Here is a 19,779-nt window from a genome sequence, read left to right on the forward strand (position 1 = left end):
GTATCAAAAGTGAAGTTGTCGTAGGGCGTCGGCGATGCTCCGATTCCCCTCCGAATGTATGCATTCTGGCCAATCAGCGGGTCGTCGTGATCCACTTTCCTATCAATTATTTTATTTCATAGTTGTATATTTATATTTCTATATCAACATCACTTCTATTCCTCTGACTACACATATATATTCCCTGTATAGTCTTTAACATATATTAAAGAAAAAAAATGCCAGGCTCAATCCTCGAAAACACAGTCGACCCTCCCCTGCCCCCTCCGCAGGCCCATCTCACCTCCGCGCCTTTTCTCGCTCCTCACCACGACACACTCAAAAACGGCGCCAGAATCACCCTGTACCCCATCACCGGCGGCGCCTCTAGCCTCCCGCCTGGTCTGCTGGCTCATCTCCACGCCGAGTTCAGCGCAGAGATTGAGCGCGGATGCACGTATCCGATGGAAGACGTGATGAGTCTGGATCGGTTTGGGGAGTACTGGTTTGGCACGTTCGCTGTAGTCGCACTGATCGACGAGAAGGAGGATGACGGTACTGAAGGAATTGGCATGCGAGAGCGAGACTGGGAGAGAGTGTGTCTCGGCACATTCTACATCAAACCAAACTATCCAGGTCTCTCCCCGCCCCCTCCTTTTCTTCTTATCCTGCGTACATGGAACTGATGAAGCAGGCCGCTGCTCGCACATCTGCAACGCGGGCTTTCTCACCTGCACTGCCGCGCGCGGTCTTGGGACTGGTAGCGTCATGGGCGCGACATATCTCTCGTATGCGCCGAAACTAGTACGTCCATCCTCCTCTTCCTGTCCTCTTGTCCTCTTGTCCTCCTATCCTCATATCTTTTTTCCTTTCTTTTCTTATCGAGGTCGTAGGGCTATAAATACTCGGTGTTCAACCTCGTCTTCGCAAATAATCCCGCGTCGATCCGGATTTGGGAGAGGTTGGGGTTCCAGGTCATTGGCAGAGTGCCGCAGGCAGCGCGGTTGAGGAACAGTGAGGAGTTGGTGGATGCGTTGATATACGGGAGGGCGTTAACCTGACATAACTATAAATTATAGATTGGAATAGATGGGATAGAGTATATATATACGTCGTAATGTGTCATCGGGATTGATTTCCGGAACATTCGGTGATGATGGCGGAATTGAAGCGTGAATTGGGTTTGTTACGTATACATCTGTCATCAAAGTCAGTTTCACAGGCTTATAAATTCAGAGTCAACTCCTACACTCTACTACTCACTCTCTCACTCTCTCACTCCTCTCTACTCACTACTCACTACTCTACTCTCGACTCTACTCATCTGAAGTCTACTCTACTCCCATTCTAAAGTCTACCTACAATCTATCATACAGCAAAATGGTTCCTTGCCAGTGCAATGCGTGCAATTGCGCCCAGGGCTGCAATGATTGCAACTGCGATGCATGCGGTGTATGTCTACAACTATATATCGTTACAATGTAACTGTCATACTAACGGATATAGCATTGATGGCTACAACGCAATTATACGCTCAACGTGGTATGCTGGAATGGACCGTCGTGTGAGTGTACCTAAGTCTTCTCTAGATATGTCTTCTAACTTCAAGTTGATAGGATATTGTTAATGTCATACTATCCAACCATCTGTGTTGTGCTAGAAATCAATCTTCTCTTCCTCGTCTATCTATAAAATATATATATATGTATATGTAATACCTACATGTAGTTATAACCCACAACCATACCTCGCCACCAATGTCTGTATCTACTTATCCCCCTTGCATCTGTATCCCGTTTAGAGAATTCCCATCATCGACCAAAAACCTAACCACCGCCTCCGCCGCCACCTCGGAATCATCCTCCCCTTCTTCTCCTATCTGCGCCACAAACCCTGCAATCCTCTGGTCCCCCCACCCAGCCTTCTCCCCGCAATACAACACCAACTCCCTATTCACGAAAGCATCAAACTCGAAATGCCCCTGATATGTCAACACCCGGCCAGGATAATACAGTCCTTGGATGGAGCAGAGCGGCGTGCTGCCAATATTCATCCACGGAGTGGGTAGACTAGAAGATACCACCACTTGATCGCCGTGAAACAACTGCACTCGCATCATCCCATTCTCCAACCCTTTCAACGCCTTCCCCGGAACAGTCTCGAGAAACGCCGAGTCTAAAAGAATCGGGGATATACCAATTTCATAACCGGCAGCACACCGCTGAACAGCAGCAACTTCAACCTCTTTCTCATCACCAATCATCCTCTGCTGATTATTCTTCGGGTAGTGTCGTGACAGCAGCGCCTGCGCAATCATCTGATGTCCAAAACACGACCCAACCCATTTCACCGCGGGATACCGGGTCCACACAGTCTGCACGAATTCCTGGAGCTGTCGGACCCAGGGGACCTTATCTAGCTCGTAGGTCGAGGCCAGTGAGCCGGTGATGAGAATTGCATCTATAGGTGAAAACGCCTCCTCCTTCTCGTCTGTGTTAACATGGACATTTTCTTTCCTTTTGTTTGTGTTTTTGCGCAGCGTGGCAAACGCAGGGAATGAGCCACCAGGAACGTCGTACGATGAAGTCTGTATCGTAATTCCCTCTGCCTTGCTGTCGTTGTCGGTCAGACGTGCCGCGGCGGATTGGAGTAATCTGCGGAATTGAGAACTGTATAGCCCGCGCGCGGCGTAGACGGTGGGGACGGGGACGTCAGTGTCGAGGATGGCGAGGTGGATGCGCATTTCTTTTTTTAATTTTATTTTTTTAATATATTTTATGTGGTTAGGTTGAATTATTGGAATATACGTTATTGAATAATAATTGTGGAATGAGTATAGAAGTGTGGGGTGGGAGATAAGGTGGGCGGTCATGGATGGTTACGGTTATTCGACCGGATTCGATTGCCTAATCGGGAAATAATTCAATTTCATTTATGTAATTGCTACAAGCAAGAATTGAGTATTGAGTACCTAATACATGTACCTACTACATGTATGGAACAACCAGATTTTTCCAGTCAGGAATATGCATCTTACACTCATATAGATATGGTAGACCGTCACTCCGCATCCAACGGCGCAACAGGCGGCTGATCATCGACCTGAATACCGCCCCTCTTCTTCTCATCACTATCCCAATACGGCAACTTCCAGCCTCCCTCACTCTCCGGCGTCGCCAGCCACAATCTCATCAGATGCCTCCGCGGCGCCGGCGGTGCATAATCTTTATATTCCGTGCGCGCGTGCAGAATGTGCGAGTTTGCGAGGAACTGGATATCGCCGACCTCCAGCACCATATGCAGGGCGAGCCGCTGCGCAGTCTCTTCCAGCACGCGCAGGGCTTCGACCTGTTCGGCGCTGAGAGGCGGGATTACGCCCTTGTCTGAGAAGCGTGTGAGGGAGCGGACGTAGTATGGGTCCCACCTACATCACACCATCAGCATCATATCCATACTCACATAAATTTGTATTAGGGGGGAATACTTGGTGTAAACGCGCGGATTGTCCCCCCGTTCGAGATACATTACGCTCGTCCGAATGTACTCCTCCTGCCCGCGCGACGTCTCCCCCTTGCGGTCAAAGTACCAGATCGGCTGCGTCAGGGTCTTGAGCACGTCCGGGCGCTCGGCAGCGAGGGTGTTGTAGATGGAGTGCGTCGAGACGAGGTCTGATTCACCTCCTTCAAGTGCGCGAGCGATGCACAATAATCCGACGATATCGGAGTCGTCGGCGTGGAAGAATTGCCTGCCCCATCAACAACCATTAACATTGCACAAATCCTGAGAGGAGAGGAGAGGGTAGGTACCGAGCATTCGTTCGATAGATTCGCACTTTGTCAATCTGCGTCGAGTCCTCGCCCAGATCCTTGACGTGGCCGAGCACATGGCCGCGACTGTTCTGGCTGACAAAGTAGCCGAGATACGTGCCTAGGCCCATGTATGCCACCGCCGACTTGTGGTTCCCCCACGCCGTCACGGGCAGGCCCTTGAACAGGATGAAGCCCTTGCCATTGAGCAGATCGTCGCGCATGTGGCGCAGGAAGGCACCGAGGTGGGGGAGGGGGAAGTTGGCCTTTCATCATCCATTAACACTATACTATAGCTTGACAAATTATGGGTAGTACCTGGGAAATGCCGGTTAGAGGCGTCCCCGCTGCAATGAATTGGTCTGCGGTGGCACTCAATTCGTCGATTTCAGCAGACGTAAAGCGGTGAGTCCATTTCTCCGGCTGCGTTGTATACTCGTCGGCCTGCCAGACAGTAGGACCGGTGATTTGACGCGGGAACTTGTCGAAGGGACGCACGAATTCTGGGAGCGGGGCATGCTGACCGGTTGTCTTGAGGCCGTCGGGGAAGAGCTTGATATCAATAGTATTAGTGTTGGCGCTGAGCTCGTGGGGAGCGGTTGGGCGAGATCCTAGTTGGGCCATTTCGATTATATAGCTTCTGTATGGAAAAGAAAAAAAGCAAAGAAAGAAGAAGAAAAAGAAAAGAGAATACCCCTCACGAGATGTACGGGGTACATGTACGTATCCGGAATCACGGGAATTCGAGCCACAATCACGCCATTCGACATTACATTATGTGATATAATAATATCATCTATTGCACAGGATATTCTATTCTATATTCTGTATTCCATATAAAGAGTCAATTGACCGGTTATCACCGCATGATCAATTTGACGTGTGTAGTTAATGTAGATGCTCATCCAGCCTGTCTGCATGTCTATATGGAAGGATGCAGCGGTACCTGGTACATCGGCATTCACGCCGATGCCCGTCGAGATTGCGTCATCGTCCGAACATAATCAATAACATTACAAATATTCCAATTGATTGAATAAATATTTAGCTTGAAAAATATTAGAGTGAGAATCGAGAAGAAAGTCGGCCGATGAGTGGAGCAGACTATTATACACGTGTATGTAGGTTAAACATCATAACGGCAATGTGTACAGTAAATAGTGCTTATTCCGATCCACGACCCTAGCATCTGATCGTGGGGGCATTTACCGCTTCCAACTCACTACGTTTCAGCATGCTACCTTATTCTCACCGAGGCTTGGCACCCCGTATGCTTTGGACTGTACTATGTACGTACTACATAGCCATCTGTTTGAAAATTGATGCAACGCAAGAAATATAGACTGCAGATCCTACTCCTACCTTCCACATAGCGTGTACTTGTGTCTTGGCTGTGTGCTAGTGGCCATTACTTAAATAGCAGATCTGCATGCATGATTTTTATTTTCTTACATATATATACGTGTGTGTGTTTAGGGAGTGTTGTACAGCGATCTGATCTGCTGTCGGCGCGATCTACATTCCGCGTAAACAAGATCAATCACTAATTGATCACTAATTGATTGAAGGGGTGACAACAACCTCGCTTCCACAACACCCTCAAAACCTAGATCTTGATCTTGATCTTGTCAATTGAGATACATGACAATGGTCATCCTCTCCACCCTCCTCACAATGGTTGTCGCCGCCGCCGCCGCGCCGTCCACCCTCTTCGTCTCACACTACGACGGACACATCTACACCCTCACCCTCTCCTCCAACAACAGCCTCACGCAAACCGGCGCGCTGACAGCCTGCGGGTCAATGCCGAGCTGGTTGACATACTCCAGCGCGACAAACACACTCTACTGCGTCGACGAGTCCGGCACCACGGGCTCATCCAACGGGACGCTCTCAGCGTTCACCCCCGAAAATGACGGCTTAAAACAGCTCGTCAAGACGAATACCCTGCCTGGCGGCGTGGCCAGCGTCGTGTATACCGCTGACGCAGGCGATTTCCTCGCTATAGCGCATTAGTACCTCTCCCTCCTTTCCTCCATCACCCCTAGCTAATGTGTATATGTGTAAAGCGAAGGCTCAGCGGTATCCGTCTTCCCCCTCCCCCTCACTTCCACATCCACCGCCTCGCAATCCTTCGAATACACCCTCACCAACCCGCCCACCGACCCCTCGCGCCAGGACGCGCCGCATCCGCACGAAGTCTTCCTGGACCCGACAGGCGCCTTTATCCTCGCGCCAGACCTCGGCATGGACGTAATCCACATCTACGCAATCGACAAGGCCAGCGGCAGGTTGACAGAGTGCGACCAGTTCGCAGTGAAGGGCGGGAATGGGCCGCGACATGGAGCGTGGTGGACGTCAAACTCGACTATAAGTGGACGTGGACGTGGACGTGGACATGGAAGTGGAAGTGGAAGTAAAGGGGACACGGTGCTGTATATCGCCAACGAGCTCGCAAACACAGTCAGCATATACACGGCGACGTACAGCGATACATGCCTCGCGCTCGCCGACGCAGGCGAAGTCACCCCTTATCCAGGGCCTGTCCCGAGCAGTGGGAATATCGCCGAGGTGCGGGTTGTGCAGGGCCGGGATGTGTATGTGAGCGTGCGCAATGACCAGGCGTTTGCGCCGGCCGATTCCATGGCGTTTCTGCAGATCCCTAATGGGGAGGATGGCACGGGGGTGCAGTATGTGAATTTGACGTCGTCGTATGGGAAGACGCCGAGGACGTTTGTGGTGAGTAAGGATGGGGGGCTGGTGGCTATTGGGGACCAGGCGTCGGCGGAGGTGGCGGTTGTCAGGCGTGATGCCGCGACCGGCGAGCTGGGCGAGTTGATTGCAAAGGTAAGGGTTGGGCAGCAGGGGACGCCGGGCCAGTCGGATGGCTTGTCGAGTGTCGTGTGGGCGGAGTGATCTATTATCATGATTTAATTACATGTATATATACATAGATCCTCTAGTCAAGGCCAAGGCCAAGGTGCGGCAAGAAACGGCGACCACCAAATAAACTGGGTGTCGGCAAAACTTGCCCAATTAGCATTTTCCGTCCATGCTGAATGGTGTATAGAAAGGATGTAGTCGACGTATATTTATTTTGAGATCTCATATCATATATGAAGTATTTAGATAACCAGCATATCCGACCTTTGATTCCAGTTATTCTACCAAAAGGAAATTACTAGTGTGGGAATAAATATGTACATGCCGGCAGAGTATTGAGGATAATTTTCCACGCAATTCGCAATAAAAGGCGATATGAATATATACCAGAGAAATTTTCTGTAGTCGCACGTACGAGTGCTCCTCTCGCTTAACGCCGTTACCTCTCCTGAACAAAACATTTGGCCTTGTTGAGCACTATTTTCAGGTACACGAAGATTAGGATCGGATTTTGTGAAATAGCAGAAAGCGGAGATCGAAGCCCTTTATACCTCTTTGTACGTTTTCAAATGGATAACTTCCCTTTCATCTTTCATCTTTCATCTCTCATCTTTTGAAAGGTTTCGTTTGCCTTCAGTGGTGCATCCGACTTCTCAACTGCTAGTCGAGGAACGGCATCTCGACGGCCTCGACTAACATTTGTTAGCAAAATTAAATCAACGGGCTGTCCGTTGATTTGGCATTAATGATGGGCATGGTTGAGTTGTTCAGCAGGACAAAAATGACAATGAAAATGAAAATGAATGAATGCTTGATGCTTTTTTAGCTATCTTTCTAACCATTCGAACCGTTAAATATGGGAAGCCTGGTGCCATCAGAAAAACGAGTTCAAAAGTAGTAATAAAGACATAAATCAATATAATATCTCCCTCTGCAGAATTATCCAAGTACTTAGTCACTGGATATAACATTGTTCAGACTCCAACAGCAATCAATGTTATATTTCATTTTGAGATGAATCACGATTTCTCATTTTCCCATCATAGAGGATATTTACCTCACGCCATAACGCTTGCCCAGCCTGATTACAAGCAGATCCGATCCAGGAAAATGATACTAGACATTCAAGCATCTGGTCCCAAGTGTGAATCTTCAGCAGATCACACAAACGGCTGATTTCGCCAAGAAACCATAGACGCTGCTTGCTGCCGTAAGCTGTGGCGCCTCCAGTGACCGCACACCAGAGGAGGATTTCTGCTATTCGCAAATCTGCATATCGTTCATTTATACCAGATATGCAATTCTGGAGGGCAGGAATCAGATGATCGCGCTGGGGCGCCGTTCGAGGAAGAGGAAATGTAGCATGGAGACTATACAGCAAGGCTGCTAGTCGGCATGCGAGGTAAATCTGAAAGACAGTATTAGTCTCCTCTGCTGTGGCTCCTTCGTTTGAGACCTCCAGAACACTAGACAAATCATCTGGCTGTCCTGGTAGCTCTAGGAGCTGATGTTGCACTAGGTTCCGGCAATCTCCCAATGTTGCAAGATCGACCACTTCGCCGGTTCTGCTAGCCATATACTGTATTACCTGAGACAGTTCACTCAGGTCGAGAAATATTTGAACCGTGTCTCTCTTGACTGGAGGGTTTAATAAGCATAATTGATGAAATCCGCCGTTCCCTTGATTTAAATGCTGGGGTGCTTCTGGGATTCGAAGCATCTCCAACGGGGTGCTATAGACGACCGGTTGACCCTCCGCGTTAAGCACGGGGAAAACTGGTCTCGACAGATTTATACAGGCGTTGAACAGTGAAGCCCTAACGATTGAGATATTTAGCAGGATTAGCGTCTGAGGGATGCGTTGCTTACAGAGATAGAAAATAGGATACTCCACACAGCTTCACGGTATGGATCCCACCTCGCCTCTCAACACACTGCACAAGAGCATCCCAATGCAAGGGATGAAAATTACAGCTGCCGTAGATATCTAGTCCTTGTATCTGGCCAAATGGGGTGGTAAAGGCACTTGGGTCATTGACTGCCAAGCTTTGCTTATTCTCCGATACCGTTAGATGAAGCAAGCATTGTAAGAGGGCATCAGAAACATGGCCATTCTGACTGGAGTCTGTCAGCTCACTTTGGAGATACTTGATTGCCAGGTCTTTGTGTCGCTGCTGCTCTCGAAGGTTGAGGGGATTGGTTACATCGCATAGCCTATCCCGATAGACGGACGCAGCATACACCAAGGAGTGTGTCAAAGCAGGGCTTTGAGTTTCATATATCCATTTCTGGTAGTATTTTTTGGCGTATCCAAGGGAACTTAAATGAGGCCAAAAGATCTTCAGACCTGTGATCGGGGATCAATAGTCAGCCATTCAGTGCGAGCAGCCACTGTGAGGGCAAGTCAGAAGCAACCGCTTCAGCCAGATGTAAACGATTCTATAAAAAAAAAAGAACTTTTAGGGAGACGGGGAGGGGGGTTACCAACAGTAATCTGCAACGTCATGGAAGTATATGCCGAATCTCTCCGAATCGGCCATGAATGGATCTATCCTGCCTGCACCAAGTATTGACTGGGGCTCCGGGCGATTCCGTTTTGCTACTACTGCATCATGCTGTACCCCGCCGCAATATGGACATACAGATTGAGTAGTGTCTAGAGCAATCGTCGCCAGGGTCTTGGGGAGCAAGGTGCGGCTCACGACATTTGCGCTCTTTGGCTCCTCAGGGTCTTGAAGGGACTTGTGGGGGAGGGACGGAGAGGTAAGTGAAGCATCAGAAGCAGCATCAGAACTGCAGAAGCAGACCACTTCGGTTGACTGAACTTTCTGTTTCTGCAGCAGACGATCCAACTTTTGCATCTGTTCCTTTTGATGCGTCAATCGCTTCTTCGTAATGATGCGACGGGCCAATTGTGACCGGACCAATTTTCCATTCCTTCCTTCTTTGATCGATGAGCCCTGTACAAAGATAAAAGGAGGTTGTGCTGAAGTTGCCTTATCTGATGGGGCCATTCTGTAGATATTCTATTCCTTCTCCCCCTTTTTTTTGGGGAGAGATAAAACATGCGCTCATGTTTATTGCATTCGCATGCCCAATTATCTGGTATACTGGGGGGTGGCGAAGTGAGACTTGAATGTTCGCTCTAAGAGAGGGTTCCTTCACATCTGAGCATATTATATTAACTTCATACCTAACCATTTATGGTGAAACCCTGCTGAACGCTGATTTGCGGATGTATCGTGGAGAGCGTTGCCAATGCAAGGAAACTTGCTTTCACCCCACATTACGCGTAGCGAGGTATTACTGTAATCGCTGAGTAACATATATGAGACCCAATTGGCGAAGTTGTGTTACTCCAAGAAGTTAAGTATTGCAGGTTCAGAATGTAGTTTCCTGCCTTTATGCTCGCCTGCTCCTAGCAAATAATCCCCTGCCCAAGTTTAAATCAGCCCTTATTAGGCGTCTATTGTCTGATTCTGAAATTAAAAATACTGGGACTATCCCATCCAAAAGCAATCGTAAATTGCTTTGTCTTTATATTTTCCTTCTTCTTCTTCCCCCTTTCTTTCCTTTCTTCGGGCTCAATTCCTCAAATATCTTATACTGACTCATGTATATACATGTCCTTCCCGTTCTCTCTATGGTATTGTCATTTTCATTAATCATTCCATGGAGCCACATTCGTGGCATCGGTAGCTAGCTATGGCAAAATCATCTCTGCCACATCGCTATTCGGTACCGTCGACCTTCTTGGTACGGGATGATGAGCCGAGAATAGCCTCAGCCCACACCTGGCCAGCGCCCTCATTGCCGGCAGCATCTACCCAGGCGAACGACTGCAGAATGCCAAGAAGATGAGTCCAGTCTTTAATTGCCAACTCTTGGCAAAGCCACTGGACTATGGAAACAAACCAGCGACGATTTGAATTTCCTTCACCGGCGGAAATAGCCGCAACAGTACTAGGCCATAGGAGCAATTCCAAGGGTGGCAATTCTAAGGGTGTTAATTCTGTTACTGACCCAACGATGTGCGATAGACTGGTCCTAACTGCAGAGAGCAGAATCTTCCGGTTTTTCAAGGACCGTGGAAGAGGAAATGTGACATGAATAGCGTATAAGAGCGCGCTATATCGGCACATCAGATAGATATCGCGAGCTCGATTAACCTCTCTCATAGAGGTGTCCACATCATCGAGAATCGATGCGGGAGAATCATTCTGGTTGGGGAGGTTTAGGAGCTGGTGATGGACCAGATTACGACAGTCACCCAGATTGTGCATCATTGAATTGTCGCTGGTATGGATAGTATGCAGCGCCTGTGACAGTTCACATAGGTGTAGGAATACGCTTACGATGCAACTTTTGACTGGTGGATTCAGTAAACGAAGCTGAGAGAAGCCTTGGCTGTACGTAAGATGTCTTGCTAATTCAGGGACCCGCAACATAAGTAATGGTGGGCTGTGAACAAATGGTCGGCTGTCCAGGTCACACAGTGGATATGTCGGCTTGGTCAATTTGTTGGCCGCATACATAAGGTCACATCTTAATTTTTTATTTTTTTTGACGTTAGCCAGGTTTTTTAAGATCACTTGAGCCAGAGCAAAACGTACAGAGATAAGAGCCACCCAAGACGATAAAGCTTCAGCGTCTGAATACCACCTCGGAGCTGGACGCACTTGTGAACCATACGCCAGTGCGATGGGTGGGTTGGAAAACTGCCGTAGATGTTAAGGGAATGTAAGTCTGTGAAAGGGGGTGTGAAGGGAGAGGGATCGCGCTCGGTAGATGCGGCTTTAGGGTCGGGATGTGCAGCCAGAAAGAGAATGCACATGATCAGGCTATCAGAAACACCACTTGATAAATGGCCAGATAGCCGCTCCCGCACCAATCTCAAGGTCATTCCCTTGTATTCTAATTGTTCTTTAGATTCAAAGTCGGTGTCTTCGGGCCCGTGGATGATTCTCATACCATCCCGATGGACAGATGAGGCAAAGAGGTAAGCACATGTCAATACCTCCTTGTCCGATTCAGCCATCCATGCCATATAGCAGCGTTGCGCGTGATCGGCGCCACGGAATGCCGGCCAGATAACCTTGATCACTGGACGAACTATTAGCATAATTCTTTGCTAGTCAAGCTGAGAATATGGCAAACCGACAATGATTGGCCAACTCGTGATATGCAGGGCCAAGAGCAGTAGTATCGGGCATGAACGGGTCTAGTCTCCCTGTGCTTATAGACGTTTGAGGACTAGGGATCGTTACAGCATTCGCTGCAGGGTCTCGCGGACCACGAAGTGTACTTGGACATTCATCAGATCTACATACTACTCCATTCGTCACTGACCCGGAGATCCGTCGCTTCGGACGAAGAGGTCGTATGTTTCCTCTTATTGTGTCATGTTCTCTAAGAACCATTTCCTGCTCCACGTCTTGATGACCGGTAGTATATGTAGTCGTGGCCGCCCTTTGCGCTTGTAACATCTGGTCGAGCTTTAATGCCTGTTCTCTCCGGAATTTTGATAGTTTGTCCGTGTGAACTCGTCGCATGAGTGCAGACCGCGCCGACTGCAACTTATTGTCGGCAGGATTGCAATTTAGTGATGGTCCATCCACAAATATCAAACCTGGCTGCTGGCTACGTGATTTGGGCGCCATTTCGATGGTCCTCAGCTGGTACTCGACGACAGAGCATGGAAAGCTGCGCAAATGCCGAGAGGTAGCAACCACTGGCGACGACAGAAATAGATGTCTAGCCGCGAGAAGCTGAATGAGGGCCCTTGATTCATGACTTGGAAATATCCTCAGAGGGCGACAACAGAGAGAAGGAGATGATGATGACTAACCAGATCAATAAAAGATATCACTATAGATCAACAAATTCAATCTAAAACTATAAAAAGAAGAACATAACCCATTACTCATCTAGAGATGCTCTTGATACGAAATTACTAAGCAGCGCCATTTCATTGGGATCTCCTGGGATTGGTCGGGCGATATCCACTCGGCGTCGGCCATCCCCGTGAGGCTGCTTCCAATTTGCTGGCTATACGAAGTATGTAGATGATAGAGATCCTGCACTTGTGGCACGCTTCGACTTGCCCTCTAGGTGGATTTTCTGCCAGCAATACTGCAATTAGGTAATATGACATTCCTTTTTAGGATTAGTTGACGTCAAGTTGCTACAGTTCCACTAACTGATTTGGGTGTGTAATTAGGCCGGTTCCTGCCTGAGCTCCCAGGTGTCGGAATTATCCTGACCAATCAAGGATAAACTAACCCGAATTTGATTTATATGTTCAACATCTATAAATCATGCTAACCATACAAATCAACTTATTTCATGGTTATATTGTTTGCACCATGCACCTAACTCAAATTCTACCAATACGCCAAATCCAACCAAGTTGAACGGTCGAATGCGCGAAACCGCTAAGACGCACATGTGGACGACAAAACCTTCGAAAGAGGGCTGCAGTTTGGCCGACTTGGCCCAGAGAGAGAGACAAAAAAAAAATACGTGACGAAGGGTGGAGACATAGATATGGCGAAAAATGAACTGGCACTTACAAAGCGAAAGCACGTATGTGTCATTCACTAGTTAAGTACAGTTCAATGGTGAAAGCACAAAGATATTCCCCTCTGGTCCATTATTAGTCATTCGCTCATCAGCCGTGGTCTCCGTTGTGTCTCCACCGGCCGTCACTTTCACTCTTTTGCGACAAGAGTGCTCAGAGTGTCTGTAATCTGCGGGGACAATCTGTATGACAACACCGTAGCCTAAACGACACTCGTCCTCCTTGGCTGTGTTCTCAGGACCCCCAGGCCTCGAAACCTTCTTACACACGATCTCGGTGGGTCGAAGGCACGTAGGGGTCCTGGTGCGTGCACAACACTGGCAGTGTCCCGTCATGTCGCAGTCGAACTTCGCCTCCATATCCTTCGTCTCCTCCATCTCTTTTATCTCCTTCCCCTCTTTTATCTCCTTCCCCTCTTTCATCTCCTTCACCTCCTTCTTCTCCCTCACCTCCTTCAACTCCTTCATCTCCTTGTTCATGTCGTTGATCTTCTCGTGGAGGTGAGAGACCTCGTCGACTTTTTTCTTGTGTTCCTTCAGCAGTTTACAGTTCTCCATGCGCAAATCGTCCAGTTCCTTCTGTAGACCCTTGGTGTGCTTCTCGTTGCGGGCACGGAATCGACGCTGTGCTTCCCGATTTTGCAGGCGCCTCTTTTGCTAAAGACACAACTTTAAAAATAATGCTCCCATTCTACGCTGCCATACGTTTGCAATATATCTAGAGGCTCACCTTTGCGTTATTCGCAGCAACCCTGACAGGCAGATTGCAATTCACTGTTGCAAAGTCGTGCTTACTGTAGCCATCCAGATCTGAAAGTAACAATGGAGGAGTCAAATGTCCCTGGCTGGACATTGCAGCCGAGACAGGGGGGGAATGGAAAGTGTAATCCAAGGCAAAGTCGTCCTCCGTGTAGCCACCCAGATCTGGAGTCGATGATGGGGGAGTCACGTGGCCCTGGCTCAACATTGCAGCCGACACAGAAGGGGACTGGAAATTCATATAGAAGCATGGTACATCCTAGCTCCACATCAACATATGCTTACACATAAACAGCCAGTGTATTCTTACGTGATTCGGCGCAAGGTCAATCGCCACCATGTTTTCTTGAGACCTCATGGACGGCACGCCAGAATGGGGCGTGTTGGCGGTGGGAATAAAGTGATGTTCGTCGCTCATCAGGTTGGTCATCGTTTCTTTGAAGAGAGGCTAGACGGGTAAAATCAGCCTAAAGAATACTCTCAAGAATACTCTCAATACTCTCAATGAGGGCCAGTGGAATTGTCACAGTCCTCTCTCTTGACCGGTGTCAGGCCGGTCTTTATACTGGCTTCGACTCGGCTGCTGGGGATGTGATAAATTAGGATGAGCCAATTATCGATTGATACAGCATGTCCCGAAGAGGCATAACCCTCCTCCTCAACGCTGTTTGACAGCATGACACAGCATCCCACCGCTGACAAACAATATCATCTGAAAATAATGTAAAGCGACTGGTTGGACCATGCCGATTTTATTGCCTATACAAGCAGCTATTTCACCTGCTTATAAATTTACCAACCATGAATGAGCTTAAATGAAACTCTAATGCTCGGCGAATCGTAGGAGCAGAGGGCATTGCCCAAAACGGAAAAGTTCCAGACTGTCATTTTTGTTAGGGATTATGATTGTTCTTGGCAATCAAAAACATGGATGAATGCATTTCCCCAAGACGGTTAGACGCTCTCGCTTTGTATGTCTACACGCCTTAACGGCGAGACCGATCAACCAGCCAATTGCATGTCGTGAAGATATGCCTCAAAATGGTTAACTCGCGTGCTTACGTTTAGCTGTCTCGGACCTGGGATCCACTTTAGTTGTCACTAGAGCGTCGCTATTTGATAGCTGAATCATACATCTGGAACCTCACCACACAGAAGTCCTTGAGGGCAACTAGATACATGTAAATATGCGTGTTTATATATTCCTGGGTTATCTCTTCCTTGGCTTCATGCAAGTTTGGTTCACACAAGCGGCTTGCCGGTCTATGCATCATCAACACCGCCGCTTCCTTTCCTCACCCTGTCGGCACTCACCGCACGATGCCTCAACTCGCCCCGTCAATCACCCATGAATCATACATAGTCCGTCATTGGCGCCTGTCATACCCAAGTACCCTAAAAACACTTATCATGTTTATGTAATAAAGGTTGATAGAGAACACGCTGTCCATGACTGGGGATTATAACGCGCTCATTTCCCGTGGCAGCTTTCTAGGAGACAGATGCTCCGCTATTTCGACCACCATGCAAAGGTGTAATGGATTGGCTATAGAGATCCGCCGAAGCGGCACAAAGTCGCCAAACCAGTACCTTGACCATCATTTTTAGACCATATAATCCCATGTAATGTCCAACCAGTCAATATAATTACTAATTAGTGGTTTATATATGTGTAGATAGAAGCCTTTGGACTAATACTTTATGCTGTCACTTTAAAGTCAAACCCTAAATACCAATGGCCGACCCACACTCAGTTAAGGCGAGCATAGCGGGGATGCTCTCACTGGGAATTCAGGTCTCAGATGCTGGTTACTGGATTTCTCTCTCTTTTTCAAATTCACTCATGAGACGTGCCACCGACCTTGATGACATCCCTCCCACCCTCTATTACGCCTACCTTTTGGCCTTCTTGAGCCCACAAAGGACCTCCTCCGGAATGGGGCAGATATAAATGGTTTACAGCACTCATAGCAGCAAGCTGGGAGGGCCACGATACAGTTCTGGAGTTATTACTTGAGAAAGGTGCGGATGTTAATGCTCGGGGTGGTCACTATGGCACACCGCCTTGCAGTCAGCTTGCTTCTGGGGCTATGAGTCGAATGTATTATGCCTTCTTGAAAAAGGAGCTATGAAAGTGCTCTACAAGCAACATTATGGAAAGGGCATAATATCATTGCTGATTTACTGCGTGCCAATGGAGCAGTTCTGAAAAGTGAAACAACGGCCTTCCTGGAATGGGACCATGACTACGTTTATCGACTTTGTTGATCGACAATTTGTTGCTGGCAGCCTCCAAATGCCCAATGTTTGCTGGGACAGTAATTCCTATTACCCAACTCCTTGATAAAAAGAGTAATCAATGCCTTTAGCTTCATCCCATTGCTTTAGACAAATGACTGCACCGATTGTATCCGTTTGCTGGCGTTGAGACGCTTACTGAGCCATATGTATTTTTTAGCCTCTTTTTTTCAGCAGATTTCGGCTCAATGGCCACAAAATGCTAGGAAGGTGCTACCACACGGTGAGGTTCTTACACTCAGTTTCCCAGATTCTCTGCACCTCAGCCTTTGCCCTATCCAATCGAATTTTGATGTTTCTTCCAAACTATGTCAATATATACTGCCTTTTGTACTATGAGTAGAGGATGGTGGTGGCAAGATAGGCCGAATTCGTCGAATTTTGTCGCAGTATAAAAGCTGATTAAAGGGAGTAAACACTAGGATAGCACTAACATAAACAGCTAATACAATACAACCAAGTTTGATTAATAACAAGTTTTGTTGATATATTCTCATGTATCTAATTATGAAAAAACACAACGATGAGACTTACTACATCTAGCCTTGATGTGCCTCTCCTTACGGCGGCAGCCGCGCGAACTAGATTAGGATGAGTACCCAAAGATCTCGCATACTACTATCTATATAGTGTACGATTGATTGATTTGATTTGATTTGATTGATAAAAGATAAAGATAACTCCAGCCTACCTTACACCCAAATAATAAAAATAACAGATAGATGACAGTGAGTGAAGAGAAGACCAGCTTCTCAAGAACGCTATTAACAGCTATATCTCAGTAAGCTGCGCATATAGTATGTAGTTGTAGTAAGTAGTAGTAGATAGAAATGTCGAAATGTAATGTAAATCGTGACTCGTGAATTGCCTTATACGTGATTAATGGCTAACGAAAGTCCAGCTGGAACGCCTTCCATTTCCCCCCCACAGTCCGACATCGAGGACACCCCCGCGGAGCCGCATAGTTCTGGATAGTCTGGACAGGCATGCTCGTCGGCCCTTTGTTCGGACTGCTCGTCGGCCGCGACATCGGGCTACTAATAAACATCCCCACGCATTCGCGGCACACGCCACAAATACATTCCGTACAAGCAAAGCATTCCTGCAGCGGCCACAACCGGTTGCAATTGGCGCAGTAGATCTGGATATCGCGATGGCGAAAAGACGATGGCGTGGGGTTGGAGAACCGATGATGCGGCCGTGCATGGTTCTGCAGGTGGTTGATCGGACTCGAGTCTGCGTTCCCTGGTAGTCCACTAGCGGACATGTGAAAGTTCTTCCCCGACACTGTCGAGGCGGAATCAAGCGAAGACTCGATCGAAGGAAATGGCTCTAAATCGCTGTCGCGGCTACGGAGCATGTCCAGTGGAGGCGGGGTGAGCGCCTTTTGCAGAGGCGAGGCAGCGTACGACGATGATTGAAACGACCGGTGCATCGGGGCCAGGCCGGCGGGTTGGAAGGATGGCGGCATCGAGTTGCGATTGACATTCTTTGTTGATAGAGATGCCGAGCTATTGAGCAGCGTCGAAACAGACGGCGAATGGGGGACCTATTCCTTAGCCTCGCAATCCCTTAACTTATGACTACTTATGAGCTGCACTTACTGGTGTCAAATCGCGGTCTTCATCTACTTCAGTCGCAGAAGTCGCCGCCTCAATCAGATCTTCCCATCGCTTCCCCTGTACCCAGGCTGCCGTCTGCGGCTCGGCTGACAAGGCCTTACGATCGTTCAGACTCGGCCGTCGACCGAATTCCTTCGAGCGCGTGCGCTCATGCTTGGGTTTGCGAGCGCTTTGGGTAATGGACGACTTGCGCGGCCGCTGGATTTTGTTCCGCTGCAAAGGCGGCAACGTTGACGACCTGCCTGGCGGCGAATGGCCGAGAATTGACGGGAGCAGTTCTCGAGGTCGCGGCGACTGGAAGTGCGGCAGCGACTCTTGCTTGAAATGGTCTCGCAACGGGGGGAGCTCGATCGACGAGCGCATGCGGTTGCCGATTTCGTTATCGGAATGCATGTCCTGACATAGTATTACTTCCTCTGTTCCTTCCTCGGTATTGAAGTTGAAGGATTGACTCACCATTTCCGACTCCCAGTCCGAGGCAAGGCGATGGTGGTGCAGCTGGGCCAGGGCAACGGCAGCCGTAGCAGCTGCAGGATGCGCATCATCGATGGTGCGGGGGGTCACGGGAGGACTCGCATCTACAACATCAGCCACCAATATTCCCATATTAACTTCTTAACCAGAAGAGACGTACCACTGTGTTTCTTCGGGGAGCTGGGATGAGCTGGCTGGAGATGGGCGCGCTGGTCCAGCGGGGTATTGACCATCAGCAGGAAGCTTTCCTCGGTAGCGGGGAGCTTCGGTATGTAGTGGCTCGGGTGCGCCCGTCGAATGTGCTCTTGCATCGAGCGGTATCGTTTTTCCTGTCAACAATCAATACATTAACACCGGTTATAGTGTTGTACTGTGATGGATGATTACCCCCAGGCATGCCTTGCGACAATTGGAGCCGTCATTGTTGGTCAGCGGGCAGACGACCTCGTTGGCGGCATCGGACACGGAGTAGGTCGTCAACGACGTGCGAGGCGGCATGGTCTGCATGTGTCCACACTCTTTGTTTGTCTGTATAGTCGGAGGATATTGATAGCTCGTATGGGAATAGTAGCAAGCAGTAGTAGTGCAGCAGTAGCCAGGACAGTAGCCAGGACAGTAGCAGTACACCTATGGCGGCAGTATGGTAGGAAGAGATAGAAGATAAGGCACAGCCAGCTGCGACTAGGTCAGGCGATTAGGACAGGCCAGCGATGAGCTGCACCAATGCATAGTAGGTGGAGCAGGATAAGATATAGGAAGCAACTCGCAACTCAGCTAGCCGGGTGGATAGACGAAGCAAAGAGGTAGAGAGATGTAAGGTGGTGGTAAGAGAGTAATACGGAAGGAAAAGGAGGGCAGTAGCAGTGGCAGCAGCAGGGCAGCTTGGGCGGGGGAGCTCCAGTACTACGAATCACTACTACGACCAGTACTGACTGGAGCTGCGCCCGGCGGTTGGGCCGCATACATACAATACACAATACCATACACAATACCATACAGGTTAATACCCGACTTGGATTATAGACAGCGCATACATACATAGATATACATAGATATACATATACATACATATACATACATATTAACTGATATATATCTATATATCCATATATACATACAGCTATATATCAGTTAATATATATGTATACACACATCAATTGCTCAATTGATACTAGTAGCCTGCCGGAAGCGTAAATACCGGACCCACCATGCGCGACATACGCCTCCCCACATAGATTCTTCTGAGCTTCCCAGTGCCAGTACCTGCTACATACCTAACCTATATAACTTAACATCATATAACTATCTCATTCTCTACAATCCATACAGTATCAACAATATAATATCCCAAAATTGTATGCTATCGTATAGTGTATCAT

General features: G+C 48.4%; 8 protein-coding genes across 8 annotated transcripts; 2 read left to right on the forward strand and 6 right to left on the reverse strand.

The window, feature by feature from the left end:
* Window positions 1-218: 218 nt before the first annotated feature.
* Window positions 219-1,040, forward strand: BGW36DRAFT_286720 (putative acetyltransferase, GNAT family; the record flags this gene model as incomplete). The annotated part of the gene is made up of 3 exons (XM_046210440.1): window positions 219-615; window positions 671-783; window positions 873-1,040. 3 exons carry the CDS (start codon window positions 219-221, stop codon window positions 1,038-1,040), a joined length of 678 nt encoding a protein of 225 aa, XP_046077430.1.
* Window positions 1,041-1,696: 656 nt separating this feature from the next.
* Window positions 1,697-2,778, reverse strand: BGW36DRAFT_366203 (class I glutamine amidotransferase-like protein). The gene has a single exon (XM_046214720.1). The coding sequence runs from the start codon at window positions 2,720-2,722 to the stop codon at window positions 1,751-1,753; it is 972 nt and encodes a 323-aa protein (XP_046077431.1). The 5' UTR covers window positions 2,723-2,778; the 3' UTR covers window positions 1,697-1,750.
* Window positions 2,779-2,881: 103 nt separating this feature from the next.
* On the reverse strand, window positions 2,882-4,436 carry BGW36DRAFT_366205 (taurine catabolism dioxygenase TauD, TfdA family protein). The gene is made up of 4 exons (XM_046214721.1): window positions 4,104-4,436; window positions 3,786-4,051; window positions 3,464-3,724; window positions 2,882-3,403 (listed from the first exon to the last, which is right to left on the reverse strand). Exons 1-4 carry the CDS (start codon window positions 4,407-4,409, stop codon window positions 3,040-3,042), a joined length of 1,197 nt encoding a protein of 398 aa, XP_046077432.1. The 5' UTR covers window positions 4,410-4,436; the 3' UTR covers window positions 2,882-3,039.
* A 526-nt stretch (window positions 4,437-4,962) lies between these two features.
* BGW36DRAFT_366207 (Lactonase, 7-bladed beta-propeller-domain-containing protein) lies at window positions 4,963-6,918 on the forward strand. The gene is made up of 2 exons (XM_046214722.1): window positions 4,963-5,800; window positions 5,855-6,918. The coding sequence occupies exons 1-2, from the start codon at window positions 5,427-5,429 to the stop codon at window positions 6,699-6,701; spliced, it is 1,221 nt and encodes a 406-aa protein (XP_046077433.1). The 5' UTR covers window positions 4,963-5,426; the 3' UTR covers window positions 6,702-6,918.
* A 747-nt stretch (window positions 6,919-7,665) lies between these two features.
* Window positions 7,666-9,682, reverse strand: BGW36DRAFT_353261 (uncharacterized protein; the record flags this gene model as incomplete). Its single annotated transcript, XM_046213418.1, has 4 exons — window positions 7,666-8,485; window positions 8,538-9,015; window positions 9,157-9,283; window positions 9,311-9,682. 4 exons carry the CDS (start codon window positions 9,680-9,682, stop codon window positions 7,666-7,668), a joined length of 1,797 nt encoding a protein of 598 aa, XP_046077434.1.
* Window positions 9,683-10,221: 539 nt separating this feature from the next.
* On the reverse strand, window positions 10,222-12,456 carry BGW36DRAFT_366209 (uncharacterized protein). Its single transcript, XM_046214723.1, has 3 exons — window positions 11,830-12,456; window positions 11,282-11,771; window positions 10,222-11,213 (listed from the first exon to the last, which is right to left on the reverse strand). Exons 1-3 carry the CDS (start codon window positions 12,326-12,328, stop codon window positions 10,400-10,402), a joined length of 1,803 nt encoding a protein of 600 aa, XP_046077435.1. The 5' UTR covers window positions 12,329-12,456; the 3' UTR covers window positions 10,222-10,399.
* A 582-nt stretch (window positions 12,457-13,038) lies between these two features.
* BGW36DRAFT_366211 (uncharacterized protein) lies at window positions 13,039-14,898 on the reverse strand. The gene is made up of 3 exons (XM_046214724.1): window positions 14,317-14,898; window positions 13,978-14,265; window positions 13,039-13,904 (listed from the first exon to the last, which is right to left on the reverse strand). The coding sequence occupies exons 1-3, from the start codon at window positions 14,434-14,436 to the stop codon at window positions 13,272-13,274; spliced, it is 1,041 nt and encodes a 346-aa protein (XP_046077436.1). The 5' UTR covers window positions 14,437-14,898; the 3' UTR covers window positions 13,039-13,271.
* Window positions 14,899-16,794: 1,896 nt separating this feature from the next.
* On the reverse strand, window positions 16,795-19,274 carry BGW36DRAFT_366215 (uncharacterized protein). Its single transcript, XM_046214725.1, has 5 exons — window positions 18,788-19,274; window positions 18,561-18,729; window positions 18,383-18,504; window positions 17,909-18,322; window positions 16,795-17,853 (listed from the first exon to the last, which is right to left on the reverse strand). Exons 1-5 carry the CDS (start codon window positions 18,905-18,907, stop codon window positions 17,191-17,193), a joined length of 1,488 nt encoding a protein of 495 aa, XP_046077437.1. The 5' UTR covers window positions 18,908-19,274; the 3' UTR covers window positions 16,795-17,190.
* Window positions 19,275-19,779: the final 505 nt, after the last annotated feature.

The sequence above is a fragment of the Talaromyces proteolyticus genome (genome assembly GCF_021365285.1).
Source record: "Talaromyces proteolyticus strain PMI_201 chromosome Unknown BGW36scaffold_1, whole genome shotgun sequence".
NCBI classification, from domain to species: Eukaryota; Fungi; Ascomycota; class Eurotiomycetes; order Eurotiales; family Trichocomaceae; genus Talaromyces; species Talaromyces proteolyticus.

Bases quoted from the DNA above. Each gene is read 5' to 3' on its own strand.
- BGW36DRAFT_366203 (XM_046214720.1), bottom strand. From the start codon at position 2,722: ATGCGCATCCACCTCGCCATCCTCGACACTGACGTCCCCGTCCCCACC.
- BGW36DRAFT_366205 (XM_046214721.1), bottom strand. From the start codon at position 4,409: ATGGCCCAACTAGGATCTCGCCCAACCGCTCCCCACGAGCTCAGCGCC. The intron at 4,052-4,103 runs GTACTACCCATA...GGATGATGAAAG, and splicing joins CTCTAACCGGCATTTCCCAG to GCCAACTTCCCCCTCCCCCA. The intron at 3,404-3,463 runs GTATTCCCCCCT...GGTGTGATGTAG, and splicing joins AATCCGCGCGTTTACACCAA to GTGGGACCCATACTACGTCC.
- BGW36DRAFT_366207 (XM_046214722.1), top strand. From the start codon at position 5,427: ATGACAATGGTCATCCTCTCCACCCTCCTCACAATGGTTGTCGCCGCC. The intron at 5,801-5,854 runs GTACCTCTCCCT...ATATGTGTAAAG, and splicing joins TTCCTCGCTATAGCGCATTA to CGAAGGCTCAGCGGTATCCG.
- BGW36DRAFT_366209 (XM_046214723.1), bottom strand. From the start codon at position 12,328: ATGGCGCCCAAATCACGTAGCCAGCAGCCAGGTTTGATATTTGTGGAT. The intron at 11,772-11,829 runs GTCGGTTTGCCA...TAGTTCGTCCAG, and splicing joins TCACGAGTTGGCCAATCATT to TGATCAAGGTTATCTGGCCG. The intron at 11,214-11,281 runs GTACGTTTTGCT...TAAAAAATTAAG, and splicing joins CTTGGGTGGCTCTTATCTCT to ATGTGACCTTATGTATGCGG.
- BGW36DRAFT_366211 (XM_046214724.1), bottom strand. From the start codon at position 14,436: ATGACCAACCTGATGAGCGACGAACATCACTTTATTCCCACCGCCAAC. The intron at 14,266-14,316 runs GTAAGAATACAC...ATGTGGAGCTAG, and splicing joins TTGACCTTGCGCCGAATCAC to GATGTACCATGCTTCTATAT. The intron at 13,905-13,977 runs GTGAGCCTCTAG...TTGTGTCTTTAG, and splicing joins TTGCTGCGAATAACGCAAAG to CAAAAGAGGCGCCTGCAAAA.
- BGW36DRAFT_366215 (XM_046214725.1), bottom strand. From the start codon at position 18,907: ATGCAGACCATGCCGCCTCGCACGTCGTTGACGACCTACTCCGTGTCC. The intron at 18,730-18,787 runs GTAATCATCCAT...GATTGTTGACAG, and splicing joins GTCGCAAGGCATGCCTGGGG to GAAAAACGATACCGCTCGAT. The intron at 18,323-18,382 runs GTGAGTCAATCC...ATACTATGTCAG, and splicing joins CGGACTGGGAGTCGGAAATG to GACATGCATTCCGATAACGA.